Genomic DNA, 21,138 nt, shown 5'->3' with positions numbered 1-21,138 from the left:
GCACCCTGTATTCTGTTTGAAATAATGAAAATATGCACTATCCAAAGGGCTTGAAATGTTCAGCTTATCCCGTTTCGGCGGTTGCGACGCTGGGTGACGGCTAGTGTAATTTCTGAAAGTTTAAGGTACTACATCCTACTAACTGTGAATTTTGATAGAATTCCCAAAAGCTAATTTTGAAATTTCAATTTACATTTTTATTATCTAATCAAGTGCTATATTTTTTCTTACTTTACAAAGGCTAACGAATTTTTCGAGAAGGATATTGAATTTATGAAATGTCAAATGGAAACATTGGATGACGGGAAAAGATCTTTCAATATCACCATCAACGAGTATAGAGGTAAGTGCTAAAGTTTTTAAAAAAAATTCTGGGCTCTTATGGGACTTAAAAATATTAATAAACTAAAAATTCTTTTAAGTAAAAATGCAGTAGACTCTTGTTAATTCGAATATCTATTATTCAATTCATTCTATAATTTAAACTTGTTTCCAGTCCCAGTTAAGGAAAAACTCTCTTAAAATACTTTTTTTTGACCTACCCCGGTAGGGTGGAGGTCCTATAAATTAACCTGTGTTATTTCGTCTGTTCGTTCGTTCGTCTGTTACCACCTTTTCTCAGGATTGAATCATAGGAATCTTTTGATTTTTGGTACAAAGATGCAAAATGATGGTGGCCAAAATGAGACGGAGCCCGATTTTCAAAAAAAATATTTTGGCCAAATTTGGGCCAAAAAACGGCTAAAATACGGGTTTTCGGATATTTTCTGATATGAAAGTAGGGTACCATCATAGGCAAAAGATGGCTCAAGCAGATTTTGGGTAAGTTTCAGCTAAAAAACACCTAAAAATAGGGTTTTTATGAAATAATGGATCGTTGTTTTTTTCTGACTTTTTGCATGAAAATAGGTAAAAGATGGCCCAAGTCGATTTTTGTAAAAAAAGAATTTTTCAGCTCAAAAAATGCATCTTTATCTATAAGAATCACTATTAATAAGCATACACCAATGTTCTTAACCAAATTGCTAAATATGAAAGAATATTTCAAGAGCATGAAATTTTGGTTTCTAAGCGTTTTTTTATAAGAAACAAACAACTAATTTTAATAGATCGTCACTATTTGTGTTCTGAATGATTGTTTAATGGTCACGCTCACGTAGATATCAATTATATGTCTTAAATGCATAACCAGGTAGGTCCATAAAAGTATCACTTGTTTTTCTTAAATTTCAACCACGTTCACACATTACTGTTCCGTTTTGCTCCGAAACGAAATGAAGCAGTTTCTATTGGTACATTCAGATCTTACGTCACTTCCAACCAATAGAATGGCTTCATTTCGTTTCAGACCGGAACAGAACCGTCACGTGCGAACATTAGCGAGTTTATGTATTCGAGATTAATCGAGGAGGACGGTATAAAGCAAAGCTGACATGTCTCCAAAATCACCGTCCACTTTGCTCGACGACGGTAAAAACACCAAGATAACGTCGTCTGTTTAGGTGAGCAAAGGCAATATAGAGCTGTACATCAACTATCGACTTTGTTCTGTATCGATTTCACTTACCGTCGCCCTCGATATCCTCAGATACATAAACTCGGTATTATCTCAGACGTGTAAACACTCAGCCAAGAAAAAATACCAATCTCAACTTTTATTCGAGAGGGTAAAGGGTAAAATATACAGGACAGAATAGATTGAACTCTTATGAGCTCATCTTTTTCGTGGACTTTGGAACACCACGACGAGACAGTGTGAATGCTAAGAAGCTGTTTATATGGAGGCAGGCTGGCCCGGCCCGGCTCGGCTAGGTGAGGTGGGATGGATTTTCATATTTTTAGACGAATCAAATGACTAAAAATAAATCACGTGATGTGCCTCACTAAGCCAGCTCCATATAAACAGCCTCTTAGCCTGCACACTGTCCCCTACGAAAAGGTTTGGAAGCTTCATGTATTGTAAAGTGTATTGTGGCTTTTAAGTGTTTAAGGTTAGATACAGGTGCAAATTGGTATAATGTAAAACCGATACAGTGCACACATTAAAATCAACTCTGGAACAGTAAAATCTCGTGTAATTGTAAAGAGGTTAGTTCTACAACAATGATAAGTCAATACTGAGGTTTCACAAACTAGATGTTTGGTTCCTTTGATTGGTGATTCTTGGTGGGGCGAACACACCACGCCTTCGAAGCAAGCGTTTACAAGCAAGTCTGAACCCTGCATCTTTCCACACATAAATGAAAGGGTTGAAGCAAGAATTGGACAGGCTGGTATACGTAACGAACAAATTTATATTTTTCAAAACATCCTCTGATACAACATCAGGTTGTAACCAAAATAGTATAAGCAACAACACGTTGAAGAATAAAGCAGGGACAAAAGCTACCAAGTAGAAGGCAATCAAGGTCAACACTTTATTGACCAGTTTTTGTTCCTGCTCATGCCTTTTCCTCTCTGCAACTTGATTGGGCCTGTTGGTATCTTGAGCAAGGCGTTTCCCACTCTGTCGAAATCCTTTCCAAACGAAATAATAGCTACAACATAAGATTATCGTGGATACTATTACAAGAAACTGGGTACCAACCATGTAAACAATGGGATAGATGTTGCTGCCTATTCCGAACATGAGCGTTATGGAACAATACAGGCCAATGATGATGTTGATTTTTCGGTGGGTCAAAATATCATGATATTGAGCGGGTTTTGAGATAGAGACATATCGTTCAAATGCAATGAACACTATAGTACATGTAGAACAACTAACCAACCATAGTCCTGTTAATAAATAAACTATGATTATATGGCAGGTTGTCTTATCTCCGTCTCGAGCAAAGTTTATTAACCATATAGTCAATGGGAGGCTTACATAACCAACCAAACAATCACTTAAAGTGAGATACGTTACAATTTTGTTCGATTTTGATCGTTGTGAAGGTTGCCAAAGAACAATGAGACAAAATGTATTCCCAAAAGCTGCAATGATACATGGTGGTATGAAGAAAATGGTTGCAATTATTTGTATTGTTGATGGCAGCAGAAAGAAGAAAAGTCCAGGGCAAACCATATCGCCTTACGACTCCTAATCTCCAGTGCCGCATCGGTAATTGTCTTAATGGTTATTGACTTTCTTTTTATAAGAAGCTATATATGGTCGAATGTTTTTGGGGTCCGCGACTCAAAGCTGGGGTTCCCGGTTCGAGTTCGGACAGAGTGACCTCTCCAATTATTCCGTTTTGTTCATATATAGCTGATTCAGCAGACCCGTGAAGTCAATCGAAAAGAATGTCTCGAGTTCTAGATTGGTGATCTAAAGTATCGCTTTCCAACTATCTATTTATATCAAAAATTAAATCTTTCGCGGATTTCGCTTTTCACGGTTTTGAATGTTCCCTTTGTTCTTTTTAATAATATGAAGACGCATTTTGTTCGAGTTTCGGCCAATTTTATTTTTGCAAACTTCATTTTCTGCCTCATTAAAAATTCTCTTTAACATTTTCACCAAAAAATTCATTTTCAAATCTATAATTTTATATTCAAATCAATTAAATGAACAGTGATAAAATCCTTACTGAAACTTCAATTAAATAATGGTTTTTCTAAATCATATGAAATTGGTCTCTATAATAAAGAACAATTGTGAACTCTTTTTTTTTAAAGAACAATTTTATAAGAACAATGCTCAAAAATTTCGGAAAAATAAGAACAATTCGAGAACAATGCTGAGCCTGAAAAGGCTAAACTTTAGGCGAATTAAGTGTCAAATTAGTAAAAAAAATGGGTAAAACGGATTACTATTAGAACAATTTTAGGCCCAAAGTACTAAAAAAATAAGAACAGCGAGTCTCGGCAAAAATTTATTGATCCTTATGAAAAAAATTGTACATCTCTATAAAAAATACTTATTGTAGAGTGCACTCTACTCATTTACACCTTGCAACTTTTTGTGACATTTCTCATTTACACCTAACAACTTTTTGTGACATTAGGCCATAATGCTGTTTTGATTGTAGAGAGCAATAGAGAACCTATCCATTTACACTTCCAATAAATATATTCGGAAACTTTTAATTCTCGACCCCACGCAAATTGAACATCAATTTTATACACGTTCTTTTTTTATAAGAACAAACTATATAAGAATATAAGGCTCCGATGAAAAAAATGTAAAGAACAGGTTAAGAACATTTTCGGGCTTTGCGAACTCGAGAACACCCAATTTCTTTGGAAAATGGGTAAAAATAGTAAAAATAAGAACAAGTTAAGAATATCAAGAAATTTTGGATGTTCTTATAAAAAAACGTGTATGACGGAGAAAGTTAGATTCTGATTTTTTTTGTCTAGATTCTGATTTACTGAGGACGACGGTAAATCATCAGAACTCTTATTGTCACTTAATTTTGGGTCAGTACTGCGGGCTGTTCCAAATTTCTACTTTAAGGGGAGAAATTTTCGCGGAATTTAATTTTGCGGTTGAGAAGAATTTTTGTGTAAATTATGGCTTATTTAGCCCCAAAAACACCAATTTTATTGACGATCTTTTAAATCATGAGAATATTCTTGTTTCGCTGAATTTAATCTCGCGGATTTGTCATAAAACCGCGAAAATTTGTTCCGCGAAAATTTCTTCCCTTAAGGAAAATCGTTTCAGTAACTCCGCCGTTCTCAAAAGTTCAAATACATAAATTCGCTGAATTGCCTTCCGAGACCGTTACCATAGAAACAGATTCAGACCCTAACTTTTCAATTTTTTTATAATTGATGATTGAAAGAAATGCCAATTTATTTATTGAATCATGTAGTTTATACTAGACTGGAGTCGTTTATAATGCGTGTAATACTAATAATACCAAATAATAATATGGGATTTAGTTTGTATAAACGACTGGAAGAATCAACTCAAATGAAAACTTTCAATACACAAATCCACACATATTTTTTTTCTCAAGAATTATTTTGAGCAGGAAAAAATTATAATTGCAATATTGACACTTTTCTTTTGTTTGGAGTTAGTGCACAAAGGTTTCTAGACGACTAAAATTGTTCCATTCATTACTTTTTGCTTTATTTCTACTATGTATAAATTAGTCGTCTTGCTTGCTAGACTAAGTTTATACTCGTATGACTTATTAGGGGGGGGGCACTAAAGCTGTAAATTAAACGAAGGAGTGTGTTTTTGAGGGGGTTTATCTAACGAACCCTGCATTAACTAAAAATAGACAAAAAGAACGACAAATTTCATAAAAACGACGAGTTTTGCCGTCCACAACCCCGACCGAAAATGATTGTACCACCCCTACGGATTCATTCCTTCTTTGTTTATCACGGGAATAACTACAGGTGGTTTAAAAGAACAACAAATTACGCATGCGTGGTATTAATGCAGGATTCTTTAGAGGAGCAGATTTTAAATATCAGCTTTATGTAAAAATTTTGATAAAAGCTAAAGAAGGTTCATCCTTTGCTTTTTTTTTCCAGCCTGAAATTCTATTAAAACCCAACATTCTTTCGGCAAGTGCACTGAACTTCATATATCCCTGGACCAAGCTTAATCCACCATCTTTGATCGAAGTTGTTTTTGAATTGATACCCGCAAAGTAGTCAGTGCAGTGTTAAAATTTACGTCTAACGGCGCTACATCATCAAAAGTGTTCGAGGAAACGTATATCTAGTGCTCTCGATACATTTGCACTGCTATTGAGTATTGCCGCCATCATTAGGGTACTACTTTTCAAAAAACTCCGATCAAAGAATTTTGGTTGGTCGGGATGTATAAAGGTCAGTGGGCAAGTGATGCAATTTTTTACTGATAGCTTTTTTACTGATAAGATATACAAAAAAAAGTAAAACATGCTGTCTCTCTGTCTGTCTGTGAAGCAGTGATAAAATATTCAATGTTCGAATAATTTTGGAAATGATACGAAAATTTGTAAAATGCCCATTATTTTACCAGTCACATGCTTATCTTTTATTTCGCAAAGTCCTGCATTTCCGACCAAAGGAAGTATCTATGTTGGGGCCTGTCTTTTAATCTTTTAAATAAAAATGGATATGTTTTTATTACAAGAAAAATGGGATGGGTTCCATTTTCTTTTTTTTCCTTTTTTTTTCACCAAAGATGAAAAATTGTATCTTTTGATCCAAAGATGAATAAATTGTGAATAAACCAGCTGCGCTGGAAGGTCAGCCTAAATTGCTTAATATGATTAGAAAGATATGTTGTTAAAAATTGACGAAAATATGCCATGTTACAATCTGTATGACAGAATAATTATTCGTCTCTTAGTTAGGATAGATATTTAGATAATAAAGATTAGATATACAGATGAACAGCAACAAAAGGCTACATCAACAACAGATTCAAGAAATAAAATCGTTGCAAGGAAGTTAAATGCAAGGCATCAAAAATCACAAAAAAGTTATACACTTTTCATTTTTTATTAAGCTTAGACTTATAATTATATTCAAGCTCAAGCTGGATAAAAAATCAAAAAAGTTTCAAAAACAAAGAAGCTGTAAATCAGTAAAAGTTAAAATGGTGTCATTCTTATTCATCTTAACTCCAGAGAAATAGTTTAAAATTTCATGTTTTTTATAATAAGCAATGAAAAATTCAAAATAAGGTTTACACCGACACCCAAAATACTATTTAAAATTTATTCAAATTTAAAGTTTTATGTTTAGCATACCTACCTGATGTCGTCCCAGAAAGACTGTTTATTGTACAGTATTTTCCCTAATCTGAGCCTAAATATGCTTAAAAGTGCAATATTTATCTATTAAAAAATAGACCTTTTTTCAAAGAGGACGTCCTGTTGAATAATTATGTAGTCCAGCCATAAAAACAATGATAGAGCCATGCATAATTACTGTATCATGCATATTGTAATAATTATGCATGGTTTTATCATTGTTTTTTTCCTGGACTTAAGCATATTTAGGCTTATTTAACCCATTTCAGCCCATTTTTATATACATTTATCATTTATCATTATTAGTCCAGAATGTGTAAGTGTCTGCCATCAAATCACCGCCATTTACATAGGAGCTGCACTTTAAATATATATACTTGATTAATTTCCATTTAAGCTTGATCATAATTATCTCCAAGTCAAAAAGAACAAATGCAAGTGTCTGCTTTCAAATCGCAGTGAAAACTTAAGTCTAGAAAATATCATTTTTACGTCAATAATTTGATGAAGAACTTCGGTCTTTTTCAAATTGACATAGGAGCGGTACTTTAATATACTTGTTCAATTTCCATTTACGCTTTATCATCATTATCTCCAAGTCGGTCCAAAAAACAAATAAACTGCCAGTGAAAAACGCAAGTCTAGAAAAAAATCATTTTTGCGTCAGTAGTTTCATGAAGAACTTCGGTCTTTTTCAAATTCACATAGGAGCAATACTTTAATATATATACTTGATCAATTTCCATTTACGCTTTATCATAATTATCTCCAAGTCGGTCCAAAAAAACAAACGTAACTGCCAGTGAAAAACGCAAGTCTAGAAAAAAATCATTTGTGCGTCAATAATTTGATAAAGAACTTTGTTCTTTCTCAAATTTACATAGGAGCTGTACTTTAATATACTTGATCAATTTCCATTTACGCTTTATCATAATTATCTCCTGTCGGTCCAAAAAAAAACGTAATTGCCAGTAGTGGCAGTGAAAAACGCACAAGTCTAGAAAAAAATCTTTTTTGTGTCAATAATTTGATGAAGAGCCTCGGTCTTTCTCAAATTCACATAGGAGCGGTACTTTAATATACTTGATCAAATTCTATTTACGCTTTGTCAATATTATCTCAAATCAAAAACCAAATCAAAAGGAAAACACCAAGTTCAAGAAAACATTATTTTTGTGAATAATCAGATAATTAAGCTGTGAACTGTAATATATATACACTCCAGTAATTGTTGGTGGTTATTCTATATTCAAGTCCAAAATGAAAAAATATGTTTTCATGCTACAAAATAATGAGGTCTATCAGGTAAAAAAATAACTCACAATACAGGAAAAAACTTGAGCAAATAAGTTAAAATCTTCATACTTTAAAGAAAAGAACATCTTTATAATCTAACTCCAGTGTTGTATCTTCCTTAGTTATAAGTTTAAAAGCCATTTCAACAAAATATAATGATTGTATAAATAAAAGCTGGCAAGAGATAAACACAGAACGAACGAAAAAGCACCGCTTTGGCAGCCATATTGAATTGCTTTTGACACATATCGGGAAACCAAACTTAGCCCGATTGGATGAATTGAAAGCGTATCCCAACCGGAACGCTGCCCGAAAAAAGCTGGAGAGCAAATACACAGATCGGAAAGCCAAACTTAACCCGATCGGATGACAATCATCAACAATTCCGCCCACGCCCGACCAAAAAAGGCGAAACGCCTTCACTTTTTGTCGTCTTATGAAAATGAAAAAAGAGATTTAAAGGGTCATCACGGCTGACCAATTAATTAATCCAAGTTATTTAAGTTAATTTCCTGTAACTTTGATCATGAACATGATTTGAGGTGTAAATGGTGTAAATGGTGAAGAAATAGGTGCATACAAAGGCTCGCAATCAAAAGTACTGGTGATGTGATGTCTGATGGAGTAGGTTATTGGACCTACCTGGAGGTCCTATAAATTAACCTTTGTCCGTCCGTCCGTTCGTTCGTTATTAGCTTTCCTCCTGATTTTTTGCACAAAGATAGCCTTAAACCCTCGAATGTGACGGAGCCCGATTTTCGAAAAAAAAATAATTTGGGGGCAAATTTGGGCCAAAAAACGGCTAAAAAGTAGGTTTTTTGGACTTTGTGAAAAGGATCACTAATTTTTTCTGATTTTTTGCATGAAAGTAAGGTACCGCATTATCAATTTTTTAGGTATTAGCTTTTCTCGAGATTGGCTCTTTCATTCTTTATGATTTTTTGCACAAAGATGCATAACTATAAACCCTCGAATGTGATGGAGCTCGATTTTTGGAAAAAAGAAATTGGGGTAAAATTCAGCTAAAAAACTGCTTAAAAAAGGGTTTTTTGGAATTCGTGAAATATTGGATCATTGTTTTTTTCTGACTTTTTGCATGAAAGTAGGTAAAAGATGGCTCAAGCAGATTTTTGTGAAAACAGAATTTTTCAGCTCAAAAAAGGCATCTTTATCTATAAGAATCACTATTTATAAGCATACATCAATGTTCTTAAAATTACTGAATTTTTTGATGAGATATGTTATTTTGCTCACGAAGTTTTGAATATGAAAGAATATTTCAAGAGCATAAAATTTTGGTTTCTTAACGTTTTTTTATAAGAAACAAACGACTAATTTTAATAGATGGTTACTATTTTTGTTCTGAATGATTGTTTAATGGTCACGCTCACGTTAGATATCAATTATATATGTGTTAAATGCATAACCAGGTAGGTCCATAAAAGTATCACTTGTTTTGATCGCTTTGATCGCTTTATTTTGTGATCGACATAAACTGATCCAAAAAATCAAACTGGGCTTGATATCCTAATCACTTTAAAGAGCCAGTAAACTTTTGATGGGTGTGGCTGTTATTAGTTTCTTTTCCTTAGCTTATTAATTTAGGCTTGCTTGAAATCCAATTTTTATTAATTCACGTTAAGTTTAGAGTCAATTTATTTAATTTATTTAGAAGTCTCGGCATTGCTCTTATATTGTTCTTATTTTCGGAGTTTTTTAGGCTCATTATTCTTGTTTAAAATTGTTCTCATAAAGAAAGGGTAATTTTTTAATTAATAATCATATCGAAAACGTCTAATTCAACACCTCTTTATACATGATTTTTACACTCTCTGAAAAATAAATTTTTTCTATCCTAGTCAAATTTAAAAAGGAATAACTCAAATTTTTAGTTAGGATACCTACTCTCCAAATATCAAAACTCCAAGCACTTTAGGACATTTGTTTGGCCCTCAAGACGTCGAGAAACGTCTGAAATTTTTCGTGGGTCACCCGGTGTAATTCAACGAATTTCTGTCGATTATGCATCAAATATTTGTCTAGCATGCTAGACGACTAGGTTCGAAAAAAAGTTTCATGTTTAGCAGAAGCGTGGTTGATCGACCAAAATTTGGTCAAACTGGGTATTTGGTATTTGGGCGCCCCTAATTAAAGGTAAAATATGTTTGTAAGAATCAGGCAAGCGAATTTTTGGGTACATCTACATCTATTCTTTTTAGCTGAAAACTTTTAATTCTGTAAAAAAAGCAAAGAGATGCCGAAATTAGTAATCAGAGGCGCCTTTTTTCTTCCCTTGTCTTTCTGCGCCCCGAAAAAATCGGTTGTTAGAGGGACGAGCACTGCCCCCTGTCACCATGATACTGATGTTTAGGAAAACTGAAGGACATGATTATAGATAAAAAACATCTTTACTATTACTTTATAACGCATATTTTAACGGACATCGTTCTACATCATATACCTGGTGGTAGAGCAGTAAATGCATTCTGTTTTTAAGAGTTGAGTGGATGATGATTCCAGTCACAATTAAAGAGCTCAGTACTTATTAATTCTTTTATGCTGGTTACACATTGTTTTATTATAAGCAACTGAGTTGCTAAGGGTCTAGCCCTGAGAATGACCAAAAGAATTAAGCAACTTGGCCTTACTAACCTAACCCTGAAACTGAGCATGAACCGGGAAAAGAACCAAAAACGCCTGAAAAAGAGGCATTTTTCGGCATTATTTGACAAAGCGTACCGATGGTATTAGAATACCAAATTTGAGGTATTTTGGATATAAAATGAGATAAAAAGCCAAAAATTTTGAAATTGCTAAGCATTTTTTGCTGAAGTACTGGAAAATCCTTAACAACTATGCAGCCTTGAGCCGAAAATTGGGATGGCTTATAAAAAAAGGGAAATCGCATAAGTAACACTACTAAAATCGAAAGCGGAAAAAATTCCATCCCTAATTATCCTGATTGTATAATAGAGCTTTAAAAACGAGAACTATTTTCACGTGTCAAGTGCGTGTCTTTCAAAAAAAGCACTTGAATTTTTGCTATGCCAACCATTTGACTAGTCTGATGTTACATCTTAGTTTTGAAATTTATAGTAGGTAGGTCAAGCGCTTATAATTTGATCAGTAGTTGATTTTAGAAGTATCAATAGTTATATCATGGTCATGGTTGAATGACGTCAGGTTTCCAAGAAAGAAAGTAGTTACATAGGAATACACTTTTTTTAATAAGAACTTCCAAAATTTTTGAAGCCTTTGGATGTTCTTACCTTTTTGGGTTTTAAGCATGACAATGTTCTTAAAAATGTTCATCATATTGTGACCATTTTTACCTATTTTTTTAAAACATCGGGTGTTTTCGAGTGCGCAAAGCCTTAAAATGTTCTTAACTTAATATTTTGGCCATCGAAGCCTTATGTTCTTATATAGTTTGTTCTTATAAAAAAACGTGTATTTGATGTCTTTCGACCCTGGAAAATCCAAACTTAACAAAATGATTTTTATCAAGATTTTTCATGAATTGTTATAATTCTGCCGTGATCTGACGATCTGACAAAAGGAAGTTACCATCAATTTTCGAAAATTTATATTTTTGCAAAAATCAACTCCTAAGAGTTCAGCTTGTGTTTTCCAGTAGTTGATTTCTAGTAAACGACTTCTTTTTATCAATTTTTTTTTGGACTAAAGTTTCATTTTATTTTCTGACAAAAGGAAGTAAGTCACTTACTTCTTTTTATAGCCTGAAAAATTAAAGTTGCTTGCAATATTTTGCAGTTTATTTTCTGACAAAAAGAAGTAACTTTAAAATTTTTAGCTTGAAAGAGCTTGAGTAGAGTAAAACTTTTTCCAAAATCAAGATGTTAAACTCCTTTTAACTCCTGCCTTTTAAATATTATACTATTCTAGGGTTTGGTCTTTCACAATCAGCGAAGGTTTTGATCTTAAAACGATACCATTAATCATGAATAAGGTAAACTCGTTTATGCAATTATCTTTAAATAAGAAAAATGCAGTTACTTCCTTTTGTCAGGTCACGGCAGAATTAACGTTGCTATTTTTCTCGGCTCATTTTCTGTTCATCATTTTGTTGAACAAAAACATCAAATTTAAGAGGGGTGAAAATACACGCTTTTTTATAAGAACAACTTTATAAGAACACGAGATTGAAAGTTAGCCAAAACCTAAGAACAAATTAAATCAGTCTCAAATTGTAGAAATCACCAAGAAAGTGCTGATTTTAGCAGATTTTAAACCCATTTCAAGTTTTAAATTTTAACATCATTAGAAAATTTCAAAAAATTAAGAACAACCCAGCCTGAGCGAAAATTTACTGGTTATTATAAAAAGAGTGTCAAATTAATTGGAATGAATGCATTGTTTGCCCATGCGCTGTTCTTAATCTTCAATAAACTCCAAGGATTTCATTATCTACATGGGTGATCAGGGCATGGGATTTATCATGGGTATTTTCTTTTTTAATCATAGACTGGCTTGAGAATCAATGGAAGGCGCACATGGAACTTGACAAGGTATTTAATTTCTATTTGTAAGAACTAGCAAACTTTTGTTAAAGGTTTGGGGCCACTTGAAACATTTTTCACCAAATAGAAACATTTGAAAACGAAAAGTGTTTCACTTTGATGAAAAAGTTGCCAGTGGCCCCCACCTCAAATGACGGAAAGAAAACATATTATATACAAATCGGTTTCTAAAACAAAAAACTTTTCAAAGATTCATCAAAAGTTTCTGGTCTAGACAGAAACAGTTACAGAAAACTTTTTAAAACTTTTTATTGTAGTTAAAGTCACGGTGACAAAATTTATTTTGTTGACCCAACCCAAATCGAAAATTCGAAAGAGGTGTATCAATAAAAATTTAAATTTATAATCTTAAAATTACGGATAATGATAATGGAGCAGTAATAGAGAATAAGGTCAAAAGGTTTCCTTGGAAATCAATATTTATGATTTAGTCCCTGGGAAAGAATTTTAAAAAGGATCATTAAAAATTTCAGTATTATGAAAAGAGATAATTGATCATTAAATCGACCAGACATAATTATTGTGCATTGTCATTAGCGTTGCTTAATGATTTATGAGTGAACCAAATAAGATTTTAATATCAATAAGGGAGTGGTGTTATTTGTGGTTATAAAGGACATTTTGCCCGGGATTTTGGCATTCCTTTCTAAATGTTATATTATATATATATTAACGTGATATAATAGCTTATTCGACAGATAATTTCCACTGTTTAAACGTAACACAAATTTCTTTAGGAACATCAAATCTACAATTAGGTCCTTTCAAACCATTAATTTTACAACCAATTCTTTAGGAAAATCAAATCTACAATTGGGTCCTTTCAAACCATTAATTTTACAACCAATTCTTTAGGAACATCAAATCTACAATTGGGTCCTTTCAAACCATTAATTTTACAACCAATTCTTTAGGAACATCAAATCTACAATTGGGTCCTTTCAAACCATTAATTTTACAACCAATTCTTTAGGAACATCAAATCTACAATTGAGTCCTTTCAAACCATCAATTTTACAACCAATTCTTTAAGAACATCAAATCTACAATTGAGTCCTTTCAAACCATTAATTTTACAACCAATTCTTTAGGAACATCAAATCTACAATTGGGTCCTTTCAAACCATTAATTTTGCAACGAATTCTTTAGGAACATCAAATCTACAATTGGGTCCTTTCAAACCATTAATTTTACAACCAATTCTTTGGGAACATCAAATCTACAATTGGGTCCTTTCAAACCATTAATTTTACAACCAATTCTTTAGGAACATCAAATCTACAATTGGGTCCTTTCAAAACCATTAATTTTACAAACCAATTCTTTAGGAACATCAATCTACAATTGGGTCCCTTTCAAACCATTAATTTTACAAACCAATTCTTTAGGAACATCAAATCTACAATTGAGTCCTTTCAAACCATTAATTTTACAACCAATTCTTTAGGAACATCAAATCTACACTTGGGTCCTTTCAAACCGTTAATTTTACAACCAATTCTTTAGGAACATCAAATCTACAATTGGGTCCTTTCAAACCATTAATTTTACAACCAATTCTTTAGGAACATCAAATCTACAATTGGGTCCTTTCAAACCATTAATTTTACAACCAATTCTTTAGAAACATGAAATCTACAATTGGGTCAATTCTTTCAAATCCGTTAATTTTACAACCAATTCTCAAATCTAAGGTCCTTTTAAACATTTTCAAATCTACAATTGGGTCCTTTCAAACCATTAATTTTACAAACCAATTCTTTGGGAACATCAAATCTACAATTGGGTCCTTTCAAACCATTAATTTTACAACCAATTCTTTAGGAACATCAAATCTACAATTGGGTCCTTTCAAACCATTAATTTTACAACCAATTCTTTAGGAACATCAAATCTACACTTGGGTCCTTTCAAACCGTTAATTTTACAACCAATTCTTTAGGAACATCAAATCTACAATTGGGTCCTTTCAAACCATTAATTTTGCAACAACAACCATTCTTTAGGAAACATCAAATCTACAATTGGGTCCTTTCAAACCCATTAATTTTACAACCAATTCTTTAGGAAAACATGAAATCTACAATTGGGTCCTTTCAAACCGTTTACAATTTTACAACCAATTCTTTAGGAACATCAAATCTACAATTGGGTCCTTTCAAACCATTAATTTTACAACCAATTCTTTGGGAACATCAAATCTACAATTGGGGTCCTTTCAAACCATTTTAATTTTACAACCAATTCTTTAGGAACATCAAATCTACAATTGAGTCCTTTCAAACCATTAATTTTACAACCAATTCTTTAGGAACATCAAATCTACAATTGGGTCCTTTCAAACCATTAATTTTACAACCAATTCTTTAGAAACATGAAATCTACAATTGGGTCCTTTCAAACCATTTTAATTTTACAAATCTACAATTCAAACCCTTTAGGAACATGAAATCTACAATTGGGTCCTTTCAAACCGTTAATTTTACAACCAATTCTTTAGGAACATCAAATCTACAATTGGGTCCTTTCAAACCATTAATTTTACAACCAATTCTTTAGGAACATCAAATCTACAATTGGGTCCTTTCAAACCATTAATTTTACAACCAATTCTTTAGGAACATCAAATCAATCTACAATTGGGTCCTTTCAAACCATTAATTTTACAACCAATTCTTTAGGAACATCAAATCTACAATTGGGTCCTTTCAAACCATTAATTTTACAACCAATTCTTTAGGAACATCAAATCTACAATTGGGTCCTTTCAAACCGTTAATTTTACAACCAATTCTTTAGGAACATCAAATCTACAATTGGGTCCTTTCAAACCATTTAATTTTTACAACCAATTCTTTAGGAAACAATCTACAATTGGGTCCTTTCAAACCATTAATTTTACAACCAATTAGGAACATCAAATCTATTGGGAACATCAAATCTACAATTGGGTCCTTTCAGACCATCGATTTTACAAACAATTCTTTAGGAACATCAAACCTGCAATTGGGTCCTTTCTAACTATCAATTTTACAGAGAAAAGAGCAAATTTGGGATGCTTTTGCTAGAGTTTTTTCTTTTGCCTTGGCACACGAACATCCAAAATTTTGTAACCTCAGAATGTTCTTAACTTTTTGAGATTCAAGCCTAGTATGTTTTTGATTTTCATTTACATCTGATGATTGTTGCTGTAAGCAGCATGAAACTATTAGTAATGTGTAGAAAATTTTTAACTTGTGAATGAAATATATTTGATTTATGGAAGCTCCATCTTTGATTTTCGGATTATTGGTATCGAGCACTTTTGTTTTAATTCATCCACACAATTGATGAGATTCAAGCCTAAAAATATTCTTAACATGTTCTTATTTTCACCATTTGTGAAAAATTTTGTTCATTTTCCTTGGAAATCGGGTGTTTTGAAAATTTTCTTAGCTTGTTCTTAATATTTTTGGTCATTGAAGCCTTATGTTCTAATATAGTTTGTTATAAAAAAACGTGTACATTTGAAAACGGCTTACTTAAACATCAACGAGATGCAAACCATTGTTTGGTAGGGATGGAGTTTTATAAATCTTTAGTGTTTTTTCTTTATTTTCCCTCTGTTTATTTTTTTAAAGAAATATCAAATTGGAGATGTCCTTTTAATGGATGATATCAAGAAAGTGGAAGAATTCACCTCGACACGGGAGAAAAAGTAAGGATAAAATTCTTCTATTGAGGTCATGCCCAGATTATTCATAAGCTGCAAGCATTATCTCAAATGTTTTAATATACCGGGTTCGCCACAAGAAAGTTACTCTCTTTAAAGTGAATTTTCTCGAGGTCTAAAAATTTAAAACTAACCAATCCTTTTTCATCGGAAAGAAGAAAGACAAACTTAAATTTTGATGGGTCATTTATTAAATTTGGTTCATTAGATCAAAAGTTATGTTCAGTTGAATAAAAAAGTTACTTTCATAAAATTCCCAAAAACGTTAAAAATTTACCTATCAAATTAAACAGAAGCATAATTATATGATACATCAGTAGTTTCGATTCAGTCATTAAAAACAGTATTAGCTGTCTAGATCACCTTTTGTTGTATAAAGGAAGGTTGAATTCCAATAAAAGGAAGAGTATTCGTTGAAAAATTCCAAAAAATCTGGTAAAATTCATAAAAATACACCAAATATTGGTTTTGAGGTAAATCTAGCTATAAATAGACTTTATCCAGTCTAGAACCAAAAATCTAAGGAAAACATTTGTAAAAGTAAATCAAAATGATTTTGAAGATTTTAAACCCTTTCGAGCATTCAGTTTCAAAATTTATGTGTTTATTTACTAAAAAATGCTCTTAATCAGGTTAAGGCTATTGCAATTGCCAATTCTAAAATAAAAATTTGATAGCTCGATTTTCAACGTTTTTGAGCACTTTCTAAAAGTAATTTTTTTTATTCAATTGAGCATAACTTTTGATCTAATCAATCGAATTTAATAAATGACCCATCAAAATTTAAGTTTATCTTTCTTCTTTCCAATGGAAAAGAATTGGTTCTTTTAAAATTTTTGGATTTCGACAAAATTAATCTTAAAGAGAGAAACTTTTTTGTGGTGCACCCGGTAGAATATGCGAATCGACCTCAAGAATTACACCCAGTAACTTTTTTCTAGGCAAGAGTTTTTGTGGTAGGAATCGTTGACTTTATTAAGATTTCAATCGATAATGGCTATTGGGAAGGAAAAAACTCTTGTCTAATGCTCATTCCGACATTTTAATGTTTCCCCTTTTATTTTTTGGTGACAAAATATAAAAAGAATCACACAATAAAAAAAACAAAATTTTTTCGTGTAATCCCTTAATACAAAGACTTATCTAGAGATGCGCGCAGCCTAGGTCACTCAGGGTTCCCAGTGGTCAGGGAAAATTCCTATACTAAGTCAGAATGAAAAGGTTAGGGAGAGTGAAGGTTTTCTTTGTCTTGAATTTTATGGTTTTCAGCAAGTCTTGAAATCGGAATGAAATAGCTATTCAGAATTTTTCGTGTCCGACCTAATTATTGTTAAGCCTCCAAATAATCATTGTTTTTACTGAAATACACAGATTTGGTACAATTTTGCTTTTTTTTCGTTTAAAACCAAACTATTGCTGAGACTTGCTGTTCTTATTATTTGCAATTTTCAAATTTTGCAAATTATTCTTGGCAAAATGACAAGAATTTGACCAAAAACTTTGAAGAAAGAAATTAATTTTAAAGTCAAAACATCATTACACATTTGAATTTAAAAATTGGGTTTTTACATGGTTGTAACGATGAAATTCTATTGTTTTCATCCTAAAAGTCAAAAACTTATAACTTGAATATCTTGACAATAGCTAGGCCAAAATAGTTTTAGGTTTTGCATATCCAGGATGAAATTTAAAATAGGGTAAGAATATCACCATTGTAGAATTTAGCAACTGATCTTATACCTGTATTTTTTAAAGCCATTTTTCTTGATCAATGTCAATAATACCCCATTAATGCTCAAGACCTTCACTAATTGAAGTTTATGTCTATGTTACATGTTAAATTTAGGTTGGGTTTGCATCCAAACCTAAGCTCAAACCTTAGAATACAGTTAAGAATACTCTAGAAATGATGTTAAGAATATCCACGATGAGATGGAAAACACCATTCAATTGAACCCCGGGGGGGTACTAGGGCAAAATGGGTTACGGGGATGCTCCGCTGGTCAGGGTACCTTTTTTAACCTCCACGAGTCCCAGGTAGGGTCGCAAAAACACCAAAATAGAAAAATCAGTCCCTTGTAGGGTGCCTATTTTTGGAAAATTTGGGGAAAAAGTAGAAAATTTGAGAAAATTTTGGAATTTCAGTCCCATTCAGGGTCACTTTTTTCGCAAATTTCGAGTCCCACGTAGGGTCCATTTTTCGAACCTCAGCGGAGCACCCCCGTCGGTCGACAAGGGTAGTAGTACCCCCCCCCCCCCCCCCCCCCGGGAATTGAACATTTCATTAACCCGGATTTGAAAAAAAAAATATTTTGTATAATTAAGTCCCAAAGGAATTTATTGATTCGAGACAGAGTTTGTTCAATCAACATCTCCTTTTTTTCTTCTAGACTGGAAAGCATTCACGAAAGAATGGAAAAGCAATTGAGCCTTTTATCGACATTCTTGGAGAAAGCAGCTCATATGAGGCCACCTTCATCTATCACCAGTGATAATAGCGAGCAACCTTGACATCTCGATTGATGCGTGGATGTTTGTAGTTGAGTTAAAAGCTATGATGATAGAATTTCAATTGTGGACCTCGGGCATGAATTGTCTCGGAGTATCGGCGAACTATCTTCTTGAAGAATCTGATACCTCTAAAAGATATTGAATGAATAACATTCCAACCAGAATTGATTTTTCATATCATAAACGTTATAGTCTTTACCAAATCATCGTCATGTTTCAACTAAGTATATTTCTATCCTTTATTTGTAAATTTGCCAAAGCAAATTTAAAAAAAATATAGTTTAATATATAAGTTTTCTTGCCATTAGGGGTAGAACAATATCTAGCTTTCTATAACTGCGGATTCAGATTTTTCGTTTTAACTGTTGAAAAATTCGAATGGGGATGGTAATCCTGCCCAGTACCTTTACATATTTCCAAATAGGGATAGGATATCTGGATATTTTTGCTATCAGACACGATTTTACCAAAACTTGTTAAGTGAGTAGGATATTGGGACAAAGAAACACTATCTTAGACCCCTGGAAATTCTGCTCGAATTTTCCCCTGTATAGATATCAAATGGAATGGCCCCTTTTTGATTTGAAAATTTGTGAATTTTATTATGTTTGCTTATTCAAAGTGAAAGCATTCATCGTGTTTTACTTCAAATTTGACCTAAATTGGGCCATTCCATTATATATCTATAAAGGGGTTGGAGAAGAATTTCCATGGGTTATAAAGGAATACTTTTTCATTTTTTCAGGGGGATGAAAGGTTATTCCAAAGTTTCCAGGGAATAAATGACTTATTTTCGTTCATGACTCTCACTTTTAAGGTATGAAAATAAGGTATGAATTTTTGCAAGGGTTCTTTTGCCAATTTTGTCATTTTCCAGGTGGTATCCACACATTTCTCATTTCTAATGGTTGAGTAGTTACAATAAGTTCTTAAGATAAGAATCAAGAAGTCATCAGGGTAGGCATGGTCCACCAAAGCTATTTTATTTGCAATGTTTTGGTCTTTCGATTGCCTCATTTTTGGATAGAATTAATAAGTTAGAAAATTAAAGGGCCTTAAAGCAAAATAGAGGGTTAAAATTGAGTTCTACCATCAGTGTTACCATGGCTAAGTTTTGTTATATATTTTTCTCCCTATACATTAGAAATTGAGGCGTGGTACACGCTTCTTTTTTTTATAAGAATGGTGTAAATCCATTTCATCATGGATATTCTTAACGTTTTTGTTACAGCACATTGTTAGGTCAGGATCCAAATTCATAATAGTACATACGTCTCAAGCATAAAATGGCACTTTTGTAAAAGCAGTGAGCCTAACTTGGGGATAATTTATAATTTATAATTGAAAATGCTCTTAAAATGGCATTCTTAGCTTTAGTAGCAAAATTCCATGATGGTGATATTCTTAGCATATTCTTAGTTTTTTGGCCATTTTCATCATGGACATTCTTATAAAGTGTATTCTTATAAAAAAAGCGTGTAAATTTATCCAAATCCAAATGCATAATAAAATAAACAAATTATACTATTTTAAATTTATTTTCTACACATTTGGTTGTAAATATGTAAAAATCTATTTTAACAGTTTTAATTTTTATTTCCTAGAACTTATATTTTATGATGCGATAAGAAGATTTTACAGTATATCAGAATTTAGACCTAAAATTATGTTTAATGATTGTTTGTCCCCCCCTGGTTTTCGTCAGTTTGTCCCAAGAAATGTGAAACTTGGAAATCTGAGACAATTGCACTGTTTTTTAGGTCGTTATGTTGAGACTTGAAAAGAAAGTATTAATTTTTTGTATCTTTTTGGTTGCTTTTTACTATACTTGACTCACCTATCTCTGGTATAATTTGTAACAAAAGTCTATATTAGCAATTGAAAGCTTTTAAAGTATAATTAACAACTGAAACAGATACTGAAAAGTGAATCCTCTTCTAATAATCTAATTTTTAAATTGAAAACTTAATCAAAACGGTAATCAAAAAGTGGATAAAACCTAAAATGGGGTAGAAATATCAACAAAGAAAAAAAATTAAAAACCCTGGGCCCGCCCCCATTAGACTGACGCCTCTCGCTTACTCTGGTGGGAATGGAAATCTAGACTCTAATAATGATCGGTGGATTGGGCTGGACTTTCATTGGGTAAAAATAAAAATGTGAAAATTCCATCATTTCACCGGGATGATCAAAGCTTTCTATCCTTCCCAAAATTGAGTAAATCGAAATTTTAAAGAAATTTACACCCTTCACAAATACTTTTACGCTCTGTGCGTCTTCGCCACTTTTGGCTGTAAAACGAGAGAGAATTTCCATCACATGTAAATACAGCTAATAAGGATGGTCAAATTCCTTCCCGTTTCTACTCGTTGTCATAGAAAGGAA

General features: G+C 32.6%; 1 protein-coding gene across 1 annotated transcript; it reads left to right on the top strand.

Annotated features, from left to right (window-relative positions):
- Window positions 1-219: 219 nt before the first annotated feature.
- Window positions 220-19,169, top strand: LOC136811210 (uncharacterized). Its single transcript, XM_067067824.1, has 4 exons — window positions 220-343; window positions 12,474-12,517; window positions 16,151-16,227; window positions 18,633-19,169. Exons 1-4 carry the CDS (start codon window positions 274-276, stop codon window positions 18,751-18,753), a joined length of 312 nt encoding a protein of 103 aa, XP_066923925.1. The 5' UTR covers window positions 220-273; the 3' UTR covers window positions 18,754-19,169.
- The last annotated feature ends 1,969 nt before the right edge of the window (window positions 19,170-21,138 follow it).

The sequence above is a fragment of the Clytia hemisphaerica genome, unplaced genomic scaffold (assembly GCF_902728285.1).
Source record: "Clytia hemisphaerica strain Z4C2 unplaced genomic scaffold, Clytia hemisphaerica genome assembly, whole genome shotgun sequence".
NCBI lineage: Eukaryota > Metazoa > Cnidaria > Hydrozoa > Leptothecata > Clytiidae > Clytia > Clytia hemisphaerica.
This window is presented reverse-complemented; position numbering and strand designations above follow the sequence as displayed.